Genomic DNA, 26514 nt, shown 5'->3' on the forward strand with positions numbered 1-26514 from the left:
AAACAAATTTATGTTTTATCATGGGGATGAAAATGCTTAAAAGGGAAGAATTAAATGTTAGACTTACATAAATTATAAACATGGTCGTTCTGATCCCGAGGTCAACTTATGGCTGGGTAAAGAAAATTACTTGCAGACAAATGAACAGTGGTGTGCCTCATTAAATATTTTAGCACCAACATTTCATACTGCTCTGCTACCACAACGTGCAGTTAATATGACATTATAATGCAGCGTTTAGTCATATTACACCACCATGGGAATTCTGACTGTTTAAGATTCCATAGGATCTGGTCAGGTTAAAATTTATTTTTGTGTAGAACTAAGGGAGCAGCTTCAAGGTCAGATGTTTTACCAGTGACAAATTACTTAACATTCATCTGCTTATCTCTTTTTACACTGGTTGATATGGTTCAAACATCCTTTAGCCATTATGTGAAAAAAATGAAAGTTGAGGATACATAAACATATTCAGCAATGTCTTTTGTTGAACTAGGGAAAGAAATATGTACTACTGAAACCAGCTCATGAAAGCAGCAAAGCCCTAGTTATCTTTTTGAACTGTGTATTAAACCTCTTTGATACTGACCAAACATGATGTGAGACCTTGTGCATTCAGCAAGATTTTTACACAAGGTGGGAAATGAAGGCCTTCCCAATTTCACTTCCTAGCTGTAAAAGGCAATGATTTTGATAGAGAGCTCATTTAAAAGCATGTTATTGCATGACTTGAAGGTCTCCAGCTTCAAATTGTGTGCAGAAGTCATGTAGCTGCAAAATTAATGAGTTTCTTGTGTACAGAGCTTTACGTACGCGTGGAGGGAAAGCTCTGTCAGAATCCATTCAAGCAAGCAGCTCAGCTGTCAGATAGGTCTGATGTTGACAGTGAATAGTCGTAGTGAACCATCTATCAGATGAGATATGAAGCCCAATTTAAGAAATGTTATAAATGAGGCATGTGCAAAAAAAATCACATTTACAGTGCATCAAATCACTTGGCATATATCTGTGCCAGTTCAAAGAGAAATTTTATTAGGAATTTGTGAGAAAGGTGCTAAATTTTTACAAGGTTGGGCCATGCTTCCTGCCATGTGCTTGGCAGAAATCCTGGGAAATCTGCATGAAGTGCATTTCTGTAAAGTCTGTCCACTTAGCTATAACTTTGCTTTATTTCTAATTTCTCTGGGCATTCTGCCAATCTCCCACTGAAGTAATGGTAAGATACTTCGAAAGAAAATCTTGCATAATTCAGTATCATTTTATTTTTGGTATGTGGTAAATATCCTATCTGTGGATTTTTCAGCTGTCAATTGAGGGTTTTGCTTCCTAATTAGCATTAAATTACACTAATGCAGTGCAAAATAGATTATTGTTGTGCTCACTGTACAAGATAAAATTGGCATGATATGAACATAGCAAGGAAAACTCTTTTACATAGAGTTATAGAGATGTACAGCATGGAAACAGGCCCTTCGGTCCAAATCGTCCATGTTGACCAGATAACCTAAATTAATCGAGTCCCATTTGCCAGCATTTGGCCCATTTCGCTCTAAACCCTTCCTATTCATATGCCCATTTGGATGCCTTTTAAATGCTGTAATTGTATCAGCCTCCATCACCTCCGCTGGCAGCTCATTCCATACGCAACTACCCTCTGCACGAAAATATTACCCCTCAGATCCCTTTCAAATCTTTCCTCTCTCACTTTAAACCTATGCCCTCAAGTTTTGGACTCCCCTATCCTGGGAAAAAGACCTTTTTTTTTACCTTACCCATGGCCCTCATGATTTTATAAACTTCTGTAAGGTCATCCCTCAGCCTCCGACGCTCCACATAAAATAGCCTCAGTCTATTCAGCCTCTCCCTAGAGCTCAAACCCTTCAGTCCGGACGACATCCTTGAAATTATTCAAAGTTTTTTTTTATTGCATGTGAGTCGTTTAAAACAAAATCAGAAGAGATTTGAAATGGTTCACAATCATTCATTCTACACTATTGCAAAGAGTCAAAATCTACACCATCAAGTATAGCACTTATTTAGGAAATATACTGCCTTCAAAATCTTTCCTTCATGTTTTTTGCCCAATGCCAACTTCACACTTCTCTGATTTTTGGTGCTGGTCAAATTGACAGAAATCGACACAACTGAGTTTGTGACCATTGTGAGCAACAAGACAATACCAGATGATATCCCTCTACCTCAACAGCACCTGTTAGGCTTCAGCCAGTGTGCTGTGTCAAAACTGGGACGTTAGGAAGAACGTCAATGATCTGTAGGGATTGTGGAGAAGCTTTCCAAGAATGAAGCCATTGGTGAGGGATTTCAGATTTCAAACACTGTGATTATTCTCTAAACAAAATAAAAACTGCAAATGCTGGAAATCAGAACCAAAAACAGAAATTTCTAGAAAAACACAGCAGGTCAGGCAGCATATGTGGAAATACATAATTTCTCAAACATGAAATTGATTGAGAATTTCATCAGTCAGATGAAAATGATTGAGCTGTTGGGTTTTTATTTCCAGCAATTTCTGTTTTTGTGTCTGGGATTATTCTCCTTTGGTCAGAGAAAATGACACAGAGATTTAACTGAAACATTCAAAGTAGTCAGTGATTTTGCCAGTGCAATAAAGGAGAAACTAGTCCCATTGGCAGATGGGTTGGTAATAAACTTGGAAAAAGAACTAGATGCAAGATGATAAGAAATGTCCTTCGGGGAAGGAAACCGCCATCCTTACCTTGCCTGGCCTATATGTGACTCCAGACCCACAGCAATGTGACTGCTTATTAACTACTCTCCAGGATGGACAATAAATGCTGGCCTAGCCAGTGATGCCCTCATTGTATAAACAAATAAATAGTAGACCATGTATATTATGATCTAGCATCCATCGCTGGGAATGTTTAAGGATGTAGATGTGATCATAATTTTAAAAAGGGGAATGAATATATATTTGAAAAATTTGCAGGCTATTGGAAAAGCAAATATCTGAATTGGATATGTCTTTCAAAGAGCCATTGCAAGTATTATGATTTCAATTTGTGCTGTAAGGTTCTATAATTCTACAACAACACAAAGCTATGATTTGACATTGTGAGCTCTCCCACATTAGGACTCCAACAATGAAAATTATCATCTTGTTGTGAAATTGAGGTAACAACCTGAATCCTTTTTACATCAAGCTGTTTACAGAGATGGATGTTTACATGCCATCAATCTTAGATATAGCATAACCTTGTTCCTTAAGATTAATGCACATCATTGTATCGTCAGATACCTTGCAGTTTTATCAAAGGTGGGAAAAGCAGGACCATAAGAGTAGAATTAGGCCATTCGGCACATTCAGTCTACATTCAATCATGGCTGATATGTTTCTCAACCACATTCTCCTGCCTTCTTGCCATAACCCTTGTCCCTCTTACCAGTCAAGAACCTATCTACCTCCACTCAATGACTTGGGCTCTACAGCCTTCTGTGGCAATGTGTTCCACAGATTTTCCACCCTCTGCTGAAGAAATTCCACCTCATCCCAGTTCTGAAGGGTTATCCTTTCATCTTGAGGCTGTGCTCGCAAGTCCTAGTCTCTCCTATGAACAGAAACATCTTTGTGTCCAGCCCTCTCAGTATTCTCTAAGTTTTAATTAGATTCTCCATCTAAATTCCATTCAGTACAGACCCAGAGTCCTGAATTGCTCCTGTACGACAAGCCCTTCAACCCTGGGATGATTCTTGTAAATCTCCTCTGGACCTCCTCCAAAGCCAGCACATCCTTGTCCAGCTAGGGGCCCAAAACTTCTTGCAATATTCAAACTGAGATCTGACCAGAGCCTTATACAGCCTCTGCAGTACATTTCTGCTCTTCTATTCTATCCCTCTCAAATGAATGCTCAACATTGCATTTGCTTTCCTAACTGCAAACTGAACATGCATGTTAACCTTAAAATAATTCTGAACTAGGCAAGCAAATCCATTTCAGTTTCACATTTCCAAAGCCTTTCTCCATTTAGGAAATAATCTAAGCCCGTATTCTTTCCAGCAAAGTGCATAACCTCACATTTTCCCACATTGTATTCCATCTGCCACTTTTTTGACCACTCTCCCAGCCTATCCCAATCCTTCTGCAGCCTCCCCACTTCCTCATCACTTTCTTCCCCTCCAACCATCTGTCATCTGCAAACTTAGCAACAATGCTCTCAGTTCCTTCATCCAGATCGTTAATGTATAGCATGAATAATTGTGGTCCAAATACAGACCCCTGAGGAGCTCCACTAATCAGTGACTGCCATCCTGAAAAGGACCCTTTCATCTCTATTTCTGCCAGTCAGCCAGTTCTCTATCCTTACTCCCAACACCATTTGCTGTTACCTTGATTAGCAGTCTCCTGTGTGGTCCCTTGTTAAAGACTTTCTGGAAATCTGAATAAATCGTGTCCAATGGCTTTCCTTTGTCTCACTTGTTACCTCCTCAAAGAATTCAGACAAATTAGTCAGGCATGACCTCTCCTTGATAAAGGAGTGAGCAGGCTGCACATAATTGAAGGTTAGTGAAGGCTGGATGCTTCCACCATTCTGTGCATTAGCTTTCTCTGCTATGACTGTCCATTGACCAACACTGTAAGCAGATTTAAGTTACAGTGAAATAATGATCAACTAACATGAATTGACTGACTGAAAATAACCAGGTCGCATCAAGCATGTTCTGTTCAAGACATGACACGTGATATACTTCCAGGTGGAAGCAAAACAAAAGAATAAAAATAGATGGAAGGAACTCTGGAAAATTTGCATCCAACCCTGAAAGTCAGTCGAGAACAACGTCCAGAATGCAAGAATGTGTCTCATTAGGCTAATATTTTAAAGTAATACTACCAGCTTGCTCCATGTGCTTGTCCTCCTTTCAATATTTCTGGATTTCATAAATCAAAACACAATCCTCTTCCCAAGATGACAACAGATGTTGGAACTCTTAACACGAGGTCTACTTAACAATGAAGCGACTCAGCTCCCTTGTTTAAGCACCTATTTTCAACTTTTCTTATTAATCTATATGTCCTATTCTGAACCATTCTGAAATCTTCAACATGGATGAATCTGGAAAATACACATTATTCTCGTCAGTCCCTGCAACAAACATTTAGGCCTGAAGGTTTTTTTTCCCCTCAAAATGTATCATCTCAGCTATATATTCCAACATATCTCAGCTATATATTCACTTTCTCCATAGCTACTGGCTCAGATTTTGGAACTTTATAGAATCCTTCAGTCTCCCTCTCTTTCAAAAGCTTGCGTTCAGAGCCCAGCAGATTTGACATTACCCCTCACAACATTCATCACACTATATTTATTAACATTTAATGTAATCAGCAGTTACAGGCCCATTAATCATGGAAGGCAAGCCCACAATAGTCTACAGAATTAAATTTAACTGTTGTCACATGTCTTATATTTGGAGAGACCCAATGCGTTTTGTACATCATTTAACAATACGTGTACAAATCCCACATGAAGGAGGCCTGCAACCCCTTGGGGGCCCTGCTCCTGAAGTCTTTGTTGAACATCTTCTTCATTCACAGAGCACAAAACTGCTGCAAAGCCTTTTTAGTTGCTCTTTAAAAGGAAAATGGCAGAGGCATAAATATAGGTTAATGCTCCAGGCCCTTTTGTTCGGAGTCTATATTTAGATTTTCTGTGCATACTAAGGTAAAGCCCTATGGAGATGATAAATAGTGAAATGTTACAGTCTTTCTTAATCAACACCAAAAACACTGCATCGGCAAGTGGAAATGACAGAACTCCAGAGGCTATGAGTGCATACAGAGGATCATCCCACACTAATGGTTTTCTGAAGCATTTTTACATATGCATGATTAAACTGGAAATAAAAGTTATTTTAATTATACATTAAAAATGTGCATACAAAAGTTTTCTTTATAGCCTGCATCAACACTCCTTAAGTTTGGAAATATGCAAATCAGTGCTCATATATCAAAAACTTGCTACTGAATGCTTTTTATAAATGGGTGACACGAGGGCTGAGAATAATTTCCTTGTGTGCTGTCAAAAACAACCAGTTACCATGAAACTTTAAGGCCTTTAAAATTGCAAATAAATAGCTTTCTCATTGATATTCAGGGGAAGAATATGTACCATATCGATTTTAACACTTAGCATGAAACCCTCACTCAGCAGCGAGACTTTTCTATTTCCTTCATTAAAAAATAGTTTTAAATCAACTGTTCAGATATGTTGTGACATATCTCATGATGAATCCAGACCTCCTGGTTTAAAGGCAGGGACACTACTACTGTCACAAGCAGGTCCCGTTGCCTTTTTAAAAAAATATCAATCTACTTTTCTAATCAACCTTTTCACAGATGTTATTTCACACTTGGAGCAGGTGGGACCTGAACTCAAGCCTCCCGGTTCAGCGATCAGGCCTCTAACCACTGTGCTACAACAGAGTTCTGTTACCTTCCTTTTATTTAACTTATTTTTCTAATCAACCTGTTCAGAAATGTTATTACATGACCTGTAACAGGTGAGACTTGAACTCAGGCCTCACAGTCCTGGGATAGGGATACTACCACCATAGCACTAGAGTGCCCTGTTCTCCTTTTACACATATATCTTGATGACCAACAGGTGACTCTGAAAAAGAATGTGATATCATCAGGAGTATGATATGAGTCGCAGTTTGGCTAAATCCTAGATTAGATTGCTGAGTTCCAGTTATAATTCATCCTAAGTCTCCACTCATCAATGAAAACTGGAATCAACAGTGACTACATGGTTGACATCAGTCATGTGAATAACTTGTTGGATGAAGAGTGCTAAACAAGGGGAGAATAGCTGATCCTAGTTATGCGTGTCTAAAATCTGTTCCTTTGCATTGTTTTGCTCCCTCACATGGCTCATCCTTCAAACTAGAGTTACAGTCTTTTCTCAATTGACAATGTTGATTAAACCTCACAGTCTGGCTGTTTTTCACAACTTAACGGGAGGTGATGGTGTAGTGATAATGCCACTAGACTAGTGATTCAGAGATCCAGGCCAATGTTCTGGGTATTTTTTGTTTTCTTTTATTTGTAATATGCTCAAGATATAGATGTGATCTCACCATGGCAGATGATGAAATTTGAATTAAATTGATAAATCTGGAATTTACAGCTCATCTAATGGTGAGCATAAAGCCATTGTTAGCTGTCGTAAAAATGTATCTGGTTCATGAATGCCCTTTACAGGTGAAAAAAACTGCCATCCTTACCAGGTCTGGCCTGGATGTTACTCCTGACCCATTGTATTGCAATTGACTCTCAACCTTTCTTCCCTGGAGCATCAGAGGTTGAGGGGTGATCTTACAGAGGTTCATAAAATCAATAGGGACATAGACAAGGTGAATAGCCAAGGTCTTTTTCCCAAGGTTAGGAAGAACTAGATGGCATAATTTTAAGGTGAGAGGACAGAGTCAGGTGTGTGCATAGAATGAGTTGCCAGAGTAAGTGGTAGAAGCAGGTACAATTTCAATAATTAAAATACATCTGGGCTGGTACAGGAATAGGGAAGGTTTAGAGGGATATAGACCAATTGCAGGCAAACGGGACTAGTTCAGTATTAAGTTAGCTTGCAGAGCTGGAAGGTTTGTTTTCAGACTTTCTGTCACCATGACCATGTAACATCATCAGTGAGAGCCTCCGGTGAAGCACTGGTGGTTTGTCCTGCCTCTCTATTTATAGGTCTTGGTTTCTTAAAGGGGCTGATGTCATTTCCAGTTCTTTTTTTCAAGGCAAGGTAGATGGGATCTAAGTCAATGTGTTTATTCATGGAAGTCATGATTAGGAGATGCTGGTGTTGGACTGGGGTGTACAAAGTTAAAAATCACACAACTTTATTGATGGAATTCTGGTTAGAACACCATGCCTCGAAGAATTCTCGTGCGTGTCTTTGATTCACCTGTCCTAGGATGTGTGTTGTCCCAGTCAAAATGGTGTCCTTCTTTCCCTGTATGTATGGAAACTAGTGATAGTGGGTCGTGTCTTTTGGTGACTAGTTGGTGTTCATGTATCCTGGTGGCAAGTTTCTTGTTTGTTTGTCTGATTTTTTTTTTTTACAGTTCATGCATGGTATCTTGAAAATGATGTTAGTTTTGCTAGTAGTATCTAATGGATCCTTTATGTTCATTAGTTGCTGTTTAAGTGTGTAGGTAGGTTTGTGGGCTAACATGATGCCAAGGGGTCTCAGTAGTCTGGAAGTCATTTCTAATGTGCTCTTGATATCGGGTAATGTGGCTATAGTTTTTGGTTGTGTGGTATCTGCTTGTTTGGGTTTGTTTCTGAGGAATCGGTGGATTGTGTTTATTGGGTACCCGTTTTTCTTGAAAACGTTATATAGATATTTTTCTTCTGCTGTTTGTAGTTCTTGCTGCAGTGTGATATAGCTTGTTGAAATAATGTCTTGATGCAGCTCCATTTGTGGGTGTTGGTTCTAGTTCAGTTTAGGATACATGGTTAGCATGGACTGAAGGATCTGTTTCTGTGCTGTATTACTCTATGATCTCTGAAATGGCCTACACAGCTAATTGGTTCAAGGGCAATTAAGAATTGGAAACAAATGCCAACCTTAAAAATGTCATCACCGCATGCAAGAAAAGTCTTATCCTCATACTCCCACCCAAAAATAGCTCATTGATGCCAAAACTGTTAATGGCACACTTCTGTTGGCTTCCTCTTGCCAACTGCCTTCTCAAATCCCTGTTATATGATAAAACTAGATACTGTATTTTGAAGGAAGCTGTTTAACAGTTCAATGCATTTAGATATATTTTTTAAAGAAGTGTGAAGTGGTCCAGTTTGGTAGGAAGAATGCAGTGAGCCAAATTAAATGTTCAATTCTAAAGGGGTTACAGGAGCAGAGGATCATGGGGATATGAGCACATTAATCATTGAAATTGGCTGGTCAGATTGAGAGATCATTACATAAAGCAACCTGGCATCATCAGGGGCATTGAGTACAAAAGCAAGGAAGTTATGGTTAACTTGTTTAAAACTCTGGTGCAACTTTACTAAAATACTGCACCCAGTTCTGAGCAACATATTTTGGGAAGGACACAAAAAAGTAGACCCAAAAAAAACATAAGAATTGTTCCAGGGATGAGGAACTTCAGTCATGTTGAAAAATTGAAGAGGTTTGGACTATTTGCCTTGGGAAATGAAACAAAGAGATTCAGCACCGGCGTTCAAATTCCTGAGGTATCTAGATAAGTTAGATATGGAGAAACTGTACTCAATGATAGAAGGATTGAAACCAAGAAGGTATAGAGTAATGATGTTTGGCAAGTAAACAATGGTGACATAAGTGAATTCTTTTTTCACACAAGTGGGTACGAGCTGGAATGCAAGGTCTGAAAGAGTCTCGGAGGTGGGGCTAGCAGAGGCTTTCAAAGTGAGTTGCATTATTATCTGAAAAAGCAACTTTTGAAAAGGTGGCACTAAATGAATTATCTTCTCAGAGGGTCAGCACAGACAAATCAAGACGAATAGCCTCCTTTTAATTTGCAACCATTCTATGATACTTTTCAATAAATCGATGGAAATAGATAATAGACAATAGGTGCAGGAGTAGGCCATTCTGCCCTTTGAGCCAGCACCACCATTCATTATGATCATGGCTGATCATCCTCAATCAGTATCCTGTACCTGCCTTATCCCCATAATCCTTGATTCCATTATCCTTAAGAGCTCTATCCAACTCTTTCTTGAAAGTATCCAGAGACTTGGCCTCCACAGCCTTCTGGGGCAGAGCATTCCATGCACCCACCACTCTCTGGGTGAAGAAGTTTCTCCTCAACTTTATTCTAAGTGGCCTACCCCTTATTTTTAAACTGTGTCCTCTGGTTTGGGACTCACCCATCAGCGGAAACACTCGTTCTGCCTCCAGAGTGTCCAATCCTTTAATAATCTTATACGTCTCAATCAGATCCCTTCTCAGCCTTCTAAACTCAAGCGTATACAAACCCAGTCTCTCCAATCTTTCAGTGTAAGACAGTCCCGCCATTCCGGGAATTGATCTCGTGAGCCTAGGCTGCACTCCCTCAATAGCCAGAATGTCGTTTCTCAAATTTGGAGACCAAAACTGCACACAATATTCCAGGTGCGGTCTCACCAGGGCCCTGTACAGCTGCAGAAGAACCTCTTTGCTTCTATACTCAATTCTTCTTGTTATGAAGGCCAGCATGCTATTAGCTTTCTTCACTGCCTGCTGTACCTGCATGCTTGCTTTCATTGACTGATGTACAAGAACACCTAGATCTCATTGTACTGCCCCTTTACCTAACTTGACTCCATTAAGGTAGTAATTTGTCTTCCTGTTCTTGCCACCAAAGTGGATAACCACACATTTATCCACATTAAACAGCATCTGCCATGCATCCGTCCACTCACTTAGCCTGTCCAGGTCACCCTGTATTCTCCTAACATCCTCCTCACATTTCACCCTGCCACCCAGCTTTATGTCATCAGCAAATTTGCTAATATTACTTTTAATACGATCATCTATATTATTAATGTATATTGTAAAAAGCTGCGGTCCCAGCACTGATCCATGCAGCACACCATTGGTCACTGCCTGCCATTCCGAAAGGGAGCTGTTTATCACTACTCTTTGTTTCCTGTCAGCCAACCAATTTTCAATCCATGTCAGTATTTTGCCCCTAATACCATGTGCCCCAATTTTGCTCACTAACCTCCTATGTGGGGTTTTATCAAAGGCTTTCTGAAAGTCCAGGTATACTACATCCACTGGATTTCCCTTGTCCATCTTCAGAGTTAAATCCTCAAAAAATTCCAGAAGATTAGTCAAGCATGATTTCCCCTTCATAAATCCATGTTGACTCTGACCTATCCTGTTACTGCTATCCAGATGTGTCGTAATTTCATCCTTTATAATTGACTCCAGCATCTTTCCCACCACTGAGGTCAGACTAACTGGTCTATAATTCTGTGTTTTCTCTCTCCCTCCTTTCTTAAAAAGTGGGACAACATTAGCCACCCACCAATCCGCAGGAACTGATCCTGAATCTATAGAACATTGGAAAATGATCACCAATGCATCCACGATTTCTAGAGCCACCTCTTTCAGTACCCTGGGATGTAGACCATCAGGTCCCGGGGACTATCAGCCTTCAGACCTAACAGTCTCTCCAACACCATATCCCGCCTAATATAAATTCCCTTCAGTTCAGGTCCTTCAGCCACTATTACATTCGGGAGATTGCTCGTGTCTTCCCCAGTGAACACAGATCTAAAGTACCAATTCAACTCTTCTGCCATTTCTTTGTTCCCCATAATAAATTCACCCATTTCTGTCTTCAAGGGCCCAATTTTAGTCTTAACCATTTTTTTTCTTTTCACATACCTAAAAAAGCCTTTACTATCCTCTTTTATATTTTTGGCCAGTTTACCTTTGTACCTTATTTTTTCTTTGCGTATTTCCTTTTTAGTTATCCTCTGTTGTTCTTTAAAAGCTCCCCAGTCCACTGATTTCTCACTCATCTTTGCTATGTTATACTTTTTCCCTTTTGTCTTTATATGGCCCTTAACTTCCCTCGTCAGACACGGCCACCCCTGCCTCCCCTTAGGATCTTTCTTCCTTTCTGGAATGAACTGATCCTGAGAGAACTGATGGAGAGGATGTTAAGTTTGATTAGGGAGCATGCATTGCCAGAAATGTTAGCATAATTAAAGTATGGGTGACATTTGGCATCAGTAACATTGAATCATAAACATTGTCACATCACAAGTGAACACAGCTCAAACACAAATTCAGTGAGATGATTGATTGAGCGTTATGTTATCGCCATTGTAAATATTGCCAATTCCCCATTTAAGAACAGCAAATGATTGAGAATTACAACATTCATGCACTTAGGTTTTCCAAGATTTTGCAGCAATTGATTGTATTCACAGTATTAATGGCTAATTGGAAGCTCTGATAAGAGAATGTCCAAGGTAAACGTATACTGGTTCTGGGCAACATTACCTAAGGAAGCAACTGGAGTTCCAAATTTTCAATGAAACCTAGCTTTCCCTCAACTGCACTTCTTCCCATGACCCCAATTCCTCCAGGGAATGTCTGGGTGACAGGTTGGCTCATTGGTTAGCACTGCTACCTCATTGTGCCAGGGACCCAGGTTTGATTCTAATCTCAGGTGACCAGAGTTCGCACATTCTCCCCGTAGCTGTGTGGGTTTCCCCTGGGAGATCCCGTTCCCTCCTACAGTCCAAAGATGTGCAGGTTAAGCAGATTGGCCATTCTGAAATTGCTCAGGAATGTTTAGACTGGGTGGACTAGCTACGAGAAATGTGGGATTAGGGGAAGGCTGGGTTTGAATGGCACACTCTTCAGAGGGTCAGTGTGGACTCAATGAGCTGAATGGCCTCCTTTTACATTTTAGGGGTTTATGATTCAAATGAAACATCATGGCAGCATTAATTTGCATCTTCCTACATTATAGGCACCATAAAAATACAAATTGCCATGTAATTTTGTAAGAACTACACCTTTCTGATCTAAATCTTCAGAATTCCTTTGTTTTCCCTGTGGAGCAGGATTAAAGAGCATTACACTCTTTAATCTGATAATCCAAATATAACGTCCTTGTCTCACAGAATGTCAAAAGCTGGGAGTGACTGTGGAAATTTAATGGCACAGTAATCCAATGGAGTTTAAAAGCATGTAATGTAATAATTCGGAAATATGCAATGCAATGATCCCATACGGACTGACAGAAATTGACAGCACAGCACTGCACCGTGTGGGTAGTAGATTGAAGAGCCTTCCTAAGCATTGTCCACTTCATCAAAATCACAATATCTGCATTGTATTCATACATTTGTATTTCTAAAAAGTACATTTCAAACCACTTCTACAACAGACATCACTGAAGTTTTGTTACTGGATGGGAGTTCGCCCACCTGATTCCATAATAATTAGGTGATTACTTTAAACAGAAATTTAAAGACTGCTTCCACAAATCAGTCAGGCAGATTGTTCTTTTTTTTTGGAGCTCAAGGATATTAGACTGTGGAAAGTTTAAACATGCTAAGTATAACAGCAGCAGAAGCAGAAGTTTTGCTGCTGCTAAAACATAGTCACAGTTTCATTCTCAGCACAAGATGATCTTTTAATCTTTACAACCCAAGCATGCAAACTGCCGAGTAAACCTACGGTCCACTGCTGACATGGGCTTCAGAAGACAAAAATAAAAACAAGTATTGAAATTACAAGAACTAACATGGCGTTACTGGTGACTGTAGCCGATACTTCAGCTGAAGATATAACTCCACACTTGGAACATTTGAGCGTCATACCGTAAATGGGAACTGTCATCTGACTGCAATTAAAATTAAAAGACTGAAACAAAAATTGAACTTTAACACAAAAATCAGAGACAAATAATATTCATCCAGAAAATAAAACTTTGCAAGTTTGTTCATTGTCAGTATTTAAAACATAAAACACAGAAGTAAAGAAATCCACTTAAACTGACAAACAACATCCCATATTTCCTTGAAAAGAAGCAAGGTTTCACAAGCACAGTCATTACGTTTTGGTGTAAAATCAATCCCACATTAAATGTTACATATTTCCATTATGTGGGTTGAGATCTTTTTCTTCCAGTTTGTAAAATATTATGTATTAAGTAAATACATTATGAGTAAATAACCACACAATTGTGTTAACTTTATTTTTAAATTTGTCAATTAAAAATCAAAGAAATGTGAGACAGCATCCTTTTTATTTGCCTTGGCATAAATTACTTATCATTAATAATGATTGGATTCCTTTATCGATGCCTTCAAACTTATGTGGCCTCAGAGATGTGGTTTGGTCACCAAACTGCTACAAATTTCACTTTCAAATCTTTTTTAATACTTACACTCTTCATGTTGCCTCAAGGAATAAAACATCTAGAATACTGTGTCCAATTCTGGTCGCCCAGTTATAGAAAAGATATTACTAAGCTGGAGAGGGTTCAGAAGAGATTTACCAGGATGTTGCCGGGTATGGAAGGTTTGAGTTATGAAGAAAGGCTGGGACCTTTTTCACTGGGGTGTAGGAGGTTGACAGATGATCTTATTGAGGTTTATAAAATTATGAGAGGTATAAATAGGATTAATTATAGTTGACTTTTCCCTGGGATGGGGGAATTTCAAGACTCGGGGTCACATTTTTAAGGTGAGAGGAGAGAGATTTAAAAAAGACATAAGGAGCAAATTTTTTACAGAGGGTCGTTCGCGTGTGGAATAAACTTCCTGAAGTGGTGGTGGATGTGGGCACAGTTACAACCTTTTAGCTAAGTACATAAAAAGGAAGGATTTGAAAGAATATGTGCCAGGAGCAGACACATGGGACTAGTCTAGTTTGGGATTATGTTTGACATGGACACTGTTTGGACCGAAAAATCACAAGGTATCCGTTACGTGATGTAAAACGTCTGCAGAAGAAATGTTCATTATGCTTTCATTAGATATTCACAAGTTAGTAAATCAGTGGGATAATCAGTTTAAGTTTGAGTCTTTAATGATATGTAAGAAATAGTTGGACAAACATTGACTAACATAGGACAGCTTGCATGGTTTTGCTGAGGGCAAATCCTGTTCCACTAACTGAGTTTTATGAAGAGCAGACCTTCAAAAGCTGTTTGATGAATTAGGTAGGTTTATGAACAGAGTTGAAGCCCAGAGGATAAAAAAGGGCAGCAACAGTATTGTGGGTCTACCTACAGCTGCAGCTTAAGAAAGCAGCTCCTCACCATTTTGTCCAGGACAAAAGGGATCGGCAATAAATGCTGCCCCAGGTCATAGGAATTAATTTTTGAAATATACAAAATTAGCTAACACATAGAAAACAGAGAGTTGTGGTGAACTGATGTTTATCAGATTGTAAGAAGGTATACAGTGAATTTCCTTGGGGATCAGCGACAGGATACAAGTAGCTTTTGATGTACATTGGTGACTAAGGGCATGATTTTACTTCCTCCATCTATGGGTTTGAAGGCAGGAGGAGCATGTAAAATCCAAAGGGTAGTCTTCCTGACTCCCATCCACCCCGGTTTGAAATTTTACAGGGCTCTGGTAAGGAGTTGCATAGCTTGTCTGTTCTTTACCCTGTTGAGGACCTAAAGTGGTCAACTAATGATGTCTTAATAACCTTAACCAACCATTCCTCAGATTTGACCAAACAGTGTCAAACTGCTGAGGGTCAGCCATCAGGATTGTGTTGAGTAAAGTACCATCATGTTTTAAGAATACCAGCTGGAGATTAATGGGGTAGATGACTAAAGAAAACATTCCATTTAAATGTTAAATGTCTGCGCTTAATCATTTGTTTAAACATTCAAACATTGAAAGAAAGCAAGGAGATGTAATAAAATGATACATAGAAACAAGACAGTCCAAAGATGTGCAGATTAGATAAATTGGCCATGCTAAATTGCCTGTAGTGTCAGGTGGATTAGTCAGGGGTAAATGGAGGGGAATGGGTCTGGGTGGGTTGCTCTTCGGAGGGCCGGTGTGGACTTGTTGGGCTGAAGGGCCTGTTTCTACACTGTAGGGAATCTAATCTAAAAAAATCTAAGACATTGTCAATCTCAGGTTTTAAAAGTCTGTAGATTATAGAAAAAGGGACAGACAGAATGTAGTTTAACTTGAAGAAATATTCTGAAATACTTGAAACCTTTGCAAGTAAAGCCTTAAATTTTCTTGGGAGGTGTTGAATAACATCACATTTTGGAGTCCTGCATTCAAATTCACTGCAGAGACAGTGCAGAGCTCTTTGACAGCTGCTGATGGTCTCCAATGACAATGCTGAACTGGTGCCAGGTTAATGACAGTTCCTGAGCCCTACAATGCTGCTCAAATGATTGGGCTTGATAGCACGGCTACTTCCAATGCTTTCCTCTGGCATGTGGAGGAAAGCAGGTAGAATATCTGCTCGCACTCCCTTGTGCAGTCCTAACACAGCAAGCAGATGCTTCATAATTCAATTCTGCACAATCTACACTGATCCATGAATATGATCAATAATTTATTTCAATAATTTTCTTCAAATAAAATTATATCTAGATGTGCAAAACAGAGGGAATACTAATTTACTGAGTCAAATGTACTTAAAATCTATTTCAACGATCATTACAGGAACTATTTGCATGAGATAGGGTTTCTGAAGGGGATGACCATTCTGAACTTCAATCTTGAATTCAGTATGGGTTCTGATTACTCTGAATTAAGAAACGGCACTTGAAGATTTAAGGGCTCAGAAGGGTAAATAAGTTAATGCTACAACACTGAGATATCAGAGAACAAACAAGTCAATAAATAACCTGCAGATACAGATTTGAATGTCTGTCCCTCCTGAATGTTACAAGTGGTCATGGGTGAGGGACGGATATTTTCAAAGAGAGGGAACAAAAGACTGATAAACCTATGATACCAACAAATAATCTGAATGAAACATCTACATTTATCACACAGACTCCCAGATAGGAAATTACAAGTCCATATTAACCTTTCCCATCCAGCAGGATTGCCATGGTCAGGGGCACTGAAGGGAGAAGATAACACATTGCCAAAATGTGTCTACCCCCTTTAACTGACCTTGGATTAATTAAAGGCCGCATGCACAATTTGAGTGGAATGGGGTCAAAGAGAAGTGTTGGGCAAGAAGTTGGGGGTCAGGGAATGGATGTGGGTTCTGCAAGACCTTTGCTTTCTGATACACAGTCTCTTGATGTGTTGATCTAATGGCCTTGAATACTCTCCAGACGCAAAGACTTCCCTCTGGATTTAAATCAGAGCAAGGCTCGGGACGGCAGGATTCTGCCCCCACTTCAGCCTCCTGCTAGATAGGCCTGGAATTCCTCTCTATCCCCAAACCTCCCATCCCTACCCCTCAGCAGTGATGGAATAAACTTGAGACAAAGTGTCCTTCACTTTGAGTTTAAAGGCCCTTAGCGGGTCTGAACCTGCACGCTCCACCAATATTTTCAATCCTTTTTTCCATACCGCTCAAAGCTGGGAAATCCTGTCCATAAATTTCAAATTAACAGACAAAGTTAAGAATTAAGTTACAAGATTTTATTGTGAACTAGCACAATGGAGGAACAACAGTTGGGACTGAGAATGATATCTGCGATCTCGCCCCATATATTCTGGCTTAATTTTCCAAACACTTCCCTGAGAACACCCATGTTTTCAGGTTCACAGGTCAAAAGCAGTGGATCCCATGTTGTACCTCATTTCTTTGTTCTGAGATATGTGGGCATTCCCTGCTCCAATCCCTAGCACAAACATCCCCAATCTTAAAAAGAGCACATTTTGCTCATACTGCTGAATGCAAAAACATATACATTTTCAGGGTAAACAGGCTGTTCAGCCAAAAGGCTTAAGAAAATCCTTTTGTGCAGTCTTCTCTTAATTGCATTCACAAAGCCATTATACTACTTCCTGGCACTGATCGCATTACTGCAGAGTTAAGGGTCCCTCTAAATATCAGACTGCAAGGAGTCACAGAAGGCATTGAAGACAACAGCCAAGAAATGTGATGGACTCAACTTGGCAGAGGTCCAGCTAGCTTGTGCAATAGATTTTGCAGCTCATTTCCTGCCCCTGCTTCAGAGCCGCCTATCACCAATCTCTTCACTAAACCATATAAATCTTTATTTGCATTTTCATTTCACTCTTTCCAGGAGAAAACAATATTTTACTGATAAATCTTTTCGCAGCTGGTCTCCATTTTGTTTCCGTCGACTGTGAGAAAGTAAGTCGCTAAGCAACAGAGCATGTCGACTGTTGCCATGGAGTAAGTCAGCCCTTTCACCGTAAAGGGCCCTGCATTCAAATGCAAGGCCTGGGTATTTGAAGTCCACAACTCTCAGCACAAATAGCATTCAGATTTTTGAAAGAACTAATTTTGTTTTCAACAGCCTGAATGAATGAACATTAACAGTTTATGCTTACTTGATATCATTCTTCTATCACCATGGAGATCATGTGAAGAGATTAGGAGGCAATGCACATGTTGCATTGTCTGATCAGTGATTAAGTCAGTATGCAGACATCTCACTACTGTGAAGCAAACTCACTCCTAAAGAAAAATGTCTTTGAAATTAAAGAAAATTATGTGTTTTGTAAATTTGCTAATATTAATTTGATGTAAAATTCTACTTTCCAGTTGCACAAAAATACCAATACAGTTGTTAAAAGATGAATATTTAGATATGCTAATTAATCAGTTAGAATACATACAAATTAGCCTGGAATTGAGTCAGAAAAATGAGGTATGGTTGTGTTGAATTCGCTAATCTTCACAATTGGCATTGGTGACTGACAATAGTATAGCAGTCTCCATAATCTAAAGAGCAGCCATGAATATTATGTTGATTGCTATCCAGCTCCCTGTCGGACTCTGCCTAACTAATTTGTCAGGAAAGTTCAGAATTAGACTTGCCTATAATGCTTCACATGATTGAACATTTTGGCAATACATTTTGTAAAGATGAAAGCATGAGGTGAGGCATTGAAAGCTAATGTTTATGGAAAAGTACATCAGCATAGATCACAGCATCAGGGAAGGAAGTAAAGGAGATTTTAAAAAACATTGAGCAACGTTTTATTAACATGCTCCGAAGCATCAATATTTAAGTATGTATAACAGAACAGTCCAACTGTACACTGGGCTTTAAAATCCACTAAATTATGAGATAGTCTCAATTTTGATTTTTAAACGGAAGGATCTTTAGAGCTTAATTTAATTTCTGTCCAGCAACTTTACCATTCTACAGAATGCAGGCAATAGGAATTTATGCCGCAGAGCAAAACATTGCCGGTGAACAAAAAAAAGGATGCTTTTGCTTTTAAATTCAAATATCCTTCTCAAACATGCCAGAGAACAGTTACTCAGTTATGAAGAAAATTACACTGTGGCAAACGTAGAGTGACTAAGCATGACATCAGTGTGAACATTATAATACGTCAATGGATTGTTGAAGATTAAATATGATAATCATTAATATTTTAACACTTCAAGGCTACTATTAGCAGGCTTATTTAAGGTTAATTAATATTGTATTCCAGGAATAAATGACAATATTGCTTGTTTCTAATCAAGGAAATATGGTGAGTATCTTTTAAAGATAAGAAAATGCTAGATGATGTATTTATAATCATACCCTGCCCGTTCCTTCAGTTTCTTATCTGTTATTCCATCTTTGGATACAAGTTTGTTAAATACCAGAATGCCAATAACCATGTTCACCTGTTGAAATAAAAATGTATAAACATAAAATATAGTTTTACGGTCAACAATTGGAGCTCCAAAATGCAACTTTTTTTTTCATTACTGTACTACTGAGACTGCAATAAATGGTAATGAAATGAGATTGGAAACTTGATACCAAAACAACAACGGCCGCAGGTCCCACAAAAGCGTAGAGAAGACCACCTTCCAAGCTGAGCCAGCAACTGCAAGGAAACAATACAAATGCACAAGGTTAGATAAAGGTTCTAAAGAATGCAAATTGTCATGCATCTGCTTTTATGGCTGGACAGTCTAGTCTTTGATTAGAATGCCCACAAATGTTAAACTGTAAAGCAGACATCTGTATCTTTAGACCGAATTACAATTTGAAATCACATTTATCCAAGTGTCACATGCAGTTCATTCACTAATGAGTTTTCCAATCAACTTACATCAACAGCAAAGTAAACCACATTTTGAGCCCAAATTTCCATGTCCTGGTTATCATCCCATATCCAATTTTGACCTCAGCAAATTATGACCACAGATGGTGTTAAAAGACGGACACATTTTGCAGGTATTATTCAAAATTAGTCAAAGCTAATGTGACACAAAATGAATATAAATGTCAACTTAAACAATTAGCAAAAGCAAAGCAACAGATTGATGTAAGTGTAGCACAACTTCCAATGCTTACAAGACAAGAATTAACCCCAACAGAAATCTCTGACATCTGAGAAATAGATCACTGAAACAAAAACAGCTTTTGTACAACCTTTTCTACTCATACTAAATAGATGAATTCACAATAAATAGCAATGTAAAGGGGAAATAACATTAACACTGTATGAGGAGTCTGCTGATTGGTTGGCAAGTGGACTAACAGAGAATGCACCAATCAGACAATGACTGACAATGAATTGTCAAGCTTTGTTTAAATTTGAAATCCAGCAAGCTAAGTCTGATTAGTCAAGGCATTCCCTTGAGGTAAAAAAAAAATTGAAAATGGCTTTCATCTATTTTGCTAATTTGCAACAGGTCTTTCTTCAATAATGTGTGTCTCATTAATGCAGATTTGCTATTATGCAATTGCCAATTGGGGACACTGTTTCTAAAGTGCAAACTTTTAAAGTGTGCATTGGTCATAATCTGATTCTGGTGCCATTAGTTAAAACGGTGCTGCTATTGCGCGATTTTCTGATAACACGAGAATTGCACGAGAATGGAACTATCCCGTGATATCAGAAGCAACAGTATGTTCTTTCTGCATATGTAGAAAACAGCACTTTGTATTCAGTGTATACAATGTCTATTCAGTATGTATTCACCTACACTCCGGTGTACACAAGCATGAAAACACTGTCAGCCAGATTGACAATCCTAAATTGGTCATCTTCTTCATACGGAAAGAATTATTTAGGAAATGTTGTCCAATTGAGACATGTTCAGTACCTTGTTGTCCCTATCCCAGGACTGTTGATGGGGATGGTGTCAAGGAAGCTGTACGTTCAGTTCACTTTTGGCTCAAGGAGTTGGGGGAGTTTTCCTCCTTACCGTCCTCCTACAGGGAGTGTTTAATGGGGCAATGTTGAGGGATATTTATTAGCAGTTTACTTTTAGTTCGATGAGTCGAGTGAGGCTCTATTTTGTATTTAACTCCATGCTGTTCCCGTCCCAGGATGGGAACAGTATTGAGAGAATTTCGATTTCTGTTTATTTGTTGTTTAACAAAGTATACTGCTTGATGTGATCCACCAGTCTTTTGGGCATACGGTCTACACCCCAACATCATACAGTACTTAATTCACATTCCACTACATTTACTTGTGTGATAATCAGGACACCTTTTTGAATTAATGGCAGAATGCTGTTGATGATGAGCACCATTCCTGTTGTGACTCCATAGTAGCAGCAAGAAACAGCTACTTTGCCTGTTGCTCAAACTTTTCAGAGGCCACAGACTAGATACTTTTCAAGACCAAAAGTGACTACCTTCAGCCCGTTTGTGAGTTTGCATGATGATCAGCAAGAAATGATGGAGTTAACCTATGGATGGTTTTAACGCACTCTCTTTTAACATCAGCCTCTCATGGTCTGCAAATAGCCTCAGGGCCTATTTACAAGGTTGTCAATGAGGCCATTCTTATATACATAGGACTGTAGGAATACTGATATGTCTATTGACCAGTTAAGGTAGGGGTGTCATAGACAGGAACGGAGAATTTCCTGGCCGATTTCCCACTGAGGGCACCAAGGAAAGAGAGCTGATTTGACGGCACCATTTTAATGGTAAATATAAGGAAAAGATACAGTCTATTAAGATATGTAAATAGCACGTACACATTCTGTGCCTGTTTCGATTCTACAAAAGAGGGCATGGCTCTTCTCTACTTCATTTCTCACGGCAATGCTTTTACCAATCAAAATGAACCTGCCTGTTTTTAAAATTTAAATAAAACTCAGCAGTTAATTGTCAGCCATCATTTAAGTGTTGCAAATTCCCTGCCATTACCTCTACCAATCAAATTCCACTTGCCAACTAATCAATACTCTCCTCTCCAACAGTATATATAAATGTTGATTTTGGCTTGCACCGGTACTTCTTATAAATTGTCCTGATGAGCAGAAGATGAAAATCTTCAACAAAGATGATTCTTTATTCAGCAATACTTAAATTATATTGTATCAAACAACTATTTAAAAAGTAGTTAGACAGGAATGTAACTTTAATGTATGGACATTAAATAGCTCATCCTTGGTGCCAAAGACAAAAATGCACATTTGCAGAATTGGTAATAAGAAGTAATAAACTAGAAGGATATCAAATTTTAACAGGATGACAATGGAATTGGGGCAAATCAACTAGAAAATGATTATTGACAAAGAAATAGAACAACAATGAGAAACACTTAGAATGTGGCTAAAGTCCAAGAGAAATATATCTCACACCAAAAAATTAACCAATGGATGAACTAAAAGAAATACACTCCAAGTACATTGATGACAAAAAAGAACATCACAAAAAGCAAAAATGGTTCAGAGACAAATCGAAAGAAAAACTATGAAATTAAATGAGCATGGAATAACAACATGCATAAGTTCAAAAAAGAACACAACAGATAAATTCACAGATAATGCCAGAAATATTACGTAACTACTTGGCCTCAGTGTTTCCAAATTGGACTTGACATTAAAAGTAGAGATTCAAAAGCATACAAAAGTATTTAACATAAAAATTAGAAAGGAGATTGATCCACCAGTTAAACTTAGGATAAAACCATTGATCTGGATGAATTACATCTACGCATATTAAAGTGAAAGAAGTAGTAGTGGCCAGACATGTAAACATATCATTAGAAGAGAGAATAGTGTCAGATGACCCTCAGGCAACTGATGGCATTCCTACCTAGAAAATGGGAGATACAACACATTTAGGGAACTGATTACCTTAATATTGCTACAAGAAAATGAAATAGAATCCTTAACTCAAGTGACACAGAATCTAGTTCAAGCTCTGTTTCCCCATAATCTTCTTGCAGTCCAAACTTTCCTTCTCTTAATCTGCATAATGCTCATGTCTTTTCTTTCGCTTCCCCATTCTTGATGAAACATTCTTCTCTCAATATCCTACTTTAATATTCATATTTAATTGTGCCATGTCTTCCTCTTTGCTATTGGTGAATCAGTATGATGATGGTCCTTTTACTCAGTGAATGTGTGCACGTAGAAAGACGAGCTCCCATTTTGTCAATCTCCTTGATTTCTACAACCATTATCTATTTTCACCCCTTTCCTTTTTTTTCTCAAATGCTACTCCTTTCCCTTCTGCCTCTCACTTTTCTACATTTCCTAATCTTCAATCTCTTGTCTTTCCGACTCAGTGCATCCACCAGCCTGTTCTTTCCATGCTTCCTTCTCTCTTTTTGTTCTCCTTCTCCTCATCAAATATCTGCATTGTTGTGTGTTTTATTTTCTTTCGTTTCATGGCCTTCAGGTCTATTCCTATTCAACTCCAGAATCTTGAGAAGTTTCTTACCCAAGAGGAAGTTAACTTAGTGCAGTCTATAAATGCAAACAAATGGTTTATTCCATACTGCTGCAGCCTTCTTCAAGTTCAAAGTGAGCAGATTACTGAAAGAATTGAAGATCTCTTACATATCCTTTACAAGCCCTGTGATTACCACTACAATGGCAGTTGAGAAGCAATGGAAAAACCCAAGTTTCACCCTGCAGTTTAAACATGAAGAGTGAGGTTGTGTGGGCAAAATTTGGGAGGATCACCAGGACACAACCAAGTATGAGGATGAATAAAAATTCCATTAGGAGAAAAGAAAATTGCTAAGATTAAATTAGATTCTCTACAGTGGGGAAACAGGCCCTTCAGCCCAACACCAATCCTCTGAAGAATAACCCACCCAGAACCATTTCCCTCTGATTAATTCACCTAACACTACAGGCAATTTAGCATGGCCAATTCACCTGACCTGCACGTCTTTGGACTGCGGGAGGAAACCCACGCAGACACAGAGAGAATGTGCAAATTCCACATAGACAGAGAGCCAAGGCTGGAATCAAACCTGGGTCTCTGGTGCTGTGAGGCAGCAGTGCTAACCACTGAGCTACCATGCTGTCCAGTACAGGGACAGGTTACACAATCTGGGGAACCTTGCCTAAAGTTATAATTCTAACAAGTTAATGTGACATCACTTGTGAACTTCACACTTCAGAAAGATAAGTCCAAGAGTTCTCTTTTTTTTCTCCAATAATTGGAAGTGTTTACTGCAATATTTATTAGCAGGTTGATTTATTTCTTAACAAAGATTAATGGGAAACTATTGTAATTAATAACATTTGTTTATTAATTAAGTATAGGTTGGCAAAGCAACTCTAATGCCAAGTCTGATAAAGAAACTCATTACTCAAATTCAGGAGCAAATCTATAAGAATGATGAATAAAGTGCTATTTGTTGATGAAGCTCAGATATTTAAACCAAAATTTAAAATCAGCATTCAGCAAATAATTTACAATAAATTGACAACATAATCTGTTCTCTAGTAAGTATAAAGTTAAGGGAATTAATTGTGATGAAAATTTTAATTCATCAGTACTTTTTCATTTTTTTCCCAACTGGGATTTTTTTTAACAAACAAAAGTCTGCAGGATGAAAATAATAATTGATATTTAACCTTTGTGCAAGGAAGCCCCTAAACACAACTTAAATAATCCAATAGTGTGCACACAGGACTAATTTTAGTAAATACCCATAAATGTTACATTTAAGATTAAGATTGGCTATGAAAGCAGTCCAGGATACCATTATTTAAATATATTTTCCCTCTTTCATTTGCTGCTCTGGAGCAAATATACTCCATTTTCCCAAGATTAGTCCTGTCTTGTAGCAGGACTGGAGTGGTAAGTTGAGCTTGCTAATTTAAATTGGATATGATGCTCCTTCACATAGTTAAGCAGCTTTCTAACACCCACTGTCAATGACTGCATATAAACAATGACTGTTTTGCTAATGCATCATACAGCTGGTACCAAATCTGATTGGTAGAGACATTTCCATGGAGAATGTATCTACAAGTGATGTTTGACAGTTAACTGCCAGAATTGTGCAACTCATGCACTCTCCATAGTAAAGCACCTACCAAAGTTTACTTGCCAGTCAGCACTCTCCTCTCATAAAATATACAAAGGAACTTTGATTATCCGAACAGCACAGGCAGGGAGTATTTTGTGCAAACAATCGAGAGTTCAGATAATTGAATGCCAGACAACACAGTTTAGCCCAGCATCGGAACATTGCGATCGTGTCTGGATAATCTGAAATTCAGATAATCAAATGCTGGATATGCGAGGTTCCTCTGTACATGTTGGTTGAGCCCTCATACTTCTAAATTTGCAAACTGTCCTGATGAATGCAAGATGAGAAGCTTTGATAAAATGTTTCTTTTATAAACAATACTCAATGAGGTCTTTCTTTACTCAGAAGGTTGCAAATCTATGGAATTCTCTACTGCAAACAGTTGTGCACGCACCATTGTTGAATAAAGAAGGAGATAGATTGTTGGTCTCTCATTGAATGGAATTTGGAGAACAGACAAAAAAAGTGGGATTTATACTGATTCTTAGTCATAATCATAGTGAGAATAAATGTTGGAGCAGGGGCAAGGGACTGTCCATTCATCAGTGAGTCAAAATGAAGACCATACAAAGAGCAGAGTAATTACAGAAGTGGCAAGATTTCTAAAATACGGACCTGACTGTCAAGGAACGATGATAACTGATTCATTTGACAGATCCATTGAGCAGAGTGGATAAAGGAGACGTACTTAGATCAGAAATTGTATTCACTGGGAATCAACGGTTTACTGACTCCTGATCCTATACCTTGCGTTCTTATTTCTGGATCTATTGCGTGTCATGAGGTCATTGGAAACGTTCACAGAAAGATCATGGAAGAGAATGCATTTATTCACAATGAGGTCAATGGAAACATCCACAGGAAGATCATGGAAGAGAATGCATTTATTCATAAATGGTCAACAAGAATGAGAGCAGGCGGACAGAAGATTACATGATGATAGCAAGGTCAACTTTAAATGTAGCTTGGATACCATACAGAGGCATTCTGATCCACTTTCACCAAAAGGTGAATTTTTCCAACATTAGTATAGCACGCATTGCAAAGTTTGAGAACAACTGAGGTAAACCATTGATTCCCAGTGAATACAATTTCTGATCTAAGTACGTCTCCTTTATCCACTCTGTTCAATGGATCTGTTAAATGAATCAGTTATCATCGTTCCTTGACAGTCAGGTCCGTTTTTTAGAAATCTTGCCACTTCTGTAATTACTCTGCTCTTTGTATGGTCTTCATTTTGACTCAGTGATGAATAAATGATTTAAATTTTCCATGGTGCAAAGAGTGGCAATTTTTCATTTCGTAATTCTCAAATACCTACATTCAACATAGTATTCCTTGGCCAACATGATTTGCTATTTTTCTGACAGGACTTTTTAAACATTCATAGACCACATTTAGCACTGTTCATTTTGATGCGAGCTAAATGTGTTTCTGCTGCATAAATATAGTTTATGAGAGCTCCAACTGTGCTTCAGAAAGCTATTCTCAGGCAATAAAATGGACATAAATCCAACCAGCAAGAATACCCAAGGCTAGTAGCTCATGGCGAACACTTGTCCCATTCCAGAAAT

At 38.5% G+C, this 26514-nt stretch overlaps 1 protein-coding gene across 14 annotated transcripts in view; it reads right to left on the reverse strand.

Moving 5' to 3' along the window:
• Nucleotides 1-26514, reverse strand: part of adgrb1a (adhesion G protein-coupled receptor B1a) — a 568355-nt gene that overhangs the window by 69974 nt on the left and 471867 nt on the right. For 12 of the 14 annotated variants that reach the window (XM_043687847.2, XM_043687845.2, XM_043687842.2 and 9 more), the window contains 3 exons: nt 19450-19516; nt 19225-19310; nt 13288-13386 (listed from right to left, as the gene is read on the reverse strand). In XM_043687847.2, the coding sequence (XP_043543782.1) occupies nt 13288-13386; nt 19225-19310; nt 19450-19516 (252 nt within the window). The remainder of the gene's footprint in view (nt 1-13287; nt 13387-19224; nt 19311-19449; nt 19517-26514) is intronic. The other 2 variants (XM_043687850.2, XM_043687846.2) reach the window with 1 other exon arrangement.

Source organism: Chiloscyllium plagiosum, unplaced genomic scaffold (assembly GCF_037043375.1).
Source record: "Chiloscyllium plagiosum isolate Xiang-an unplaced genomic scaffold, Cpla_swu_hap1 HiC_scaffold_4, whole genome shotgun sequence".
Classification (NCBI taxonomy): Eukaryota; Metazoa; Chordata; class Chondrichthyes; order Orectolobiformes; family Hemiscylliidae; genus Chiloscyllium; species Chiloscyllium plagiosum.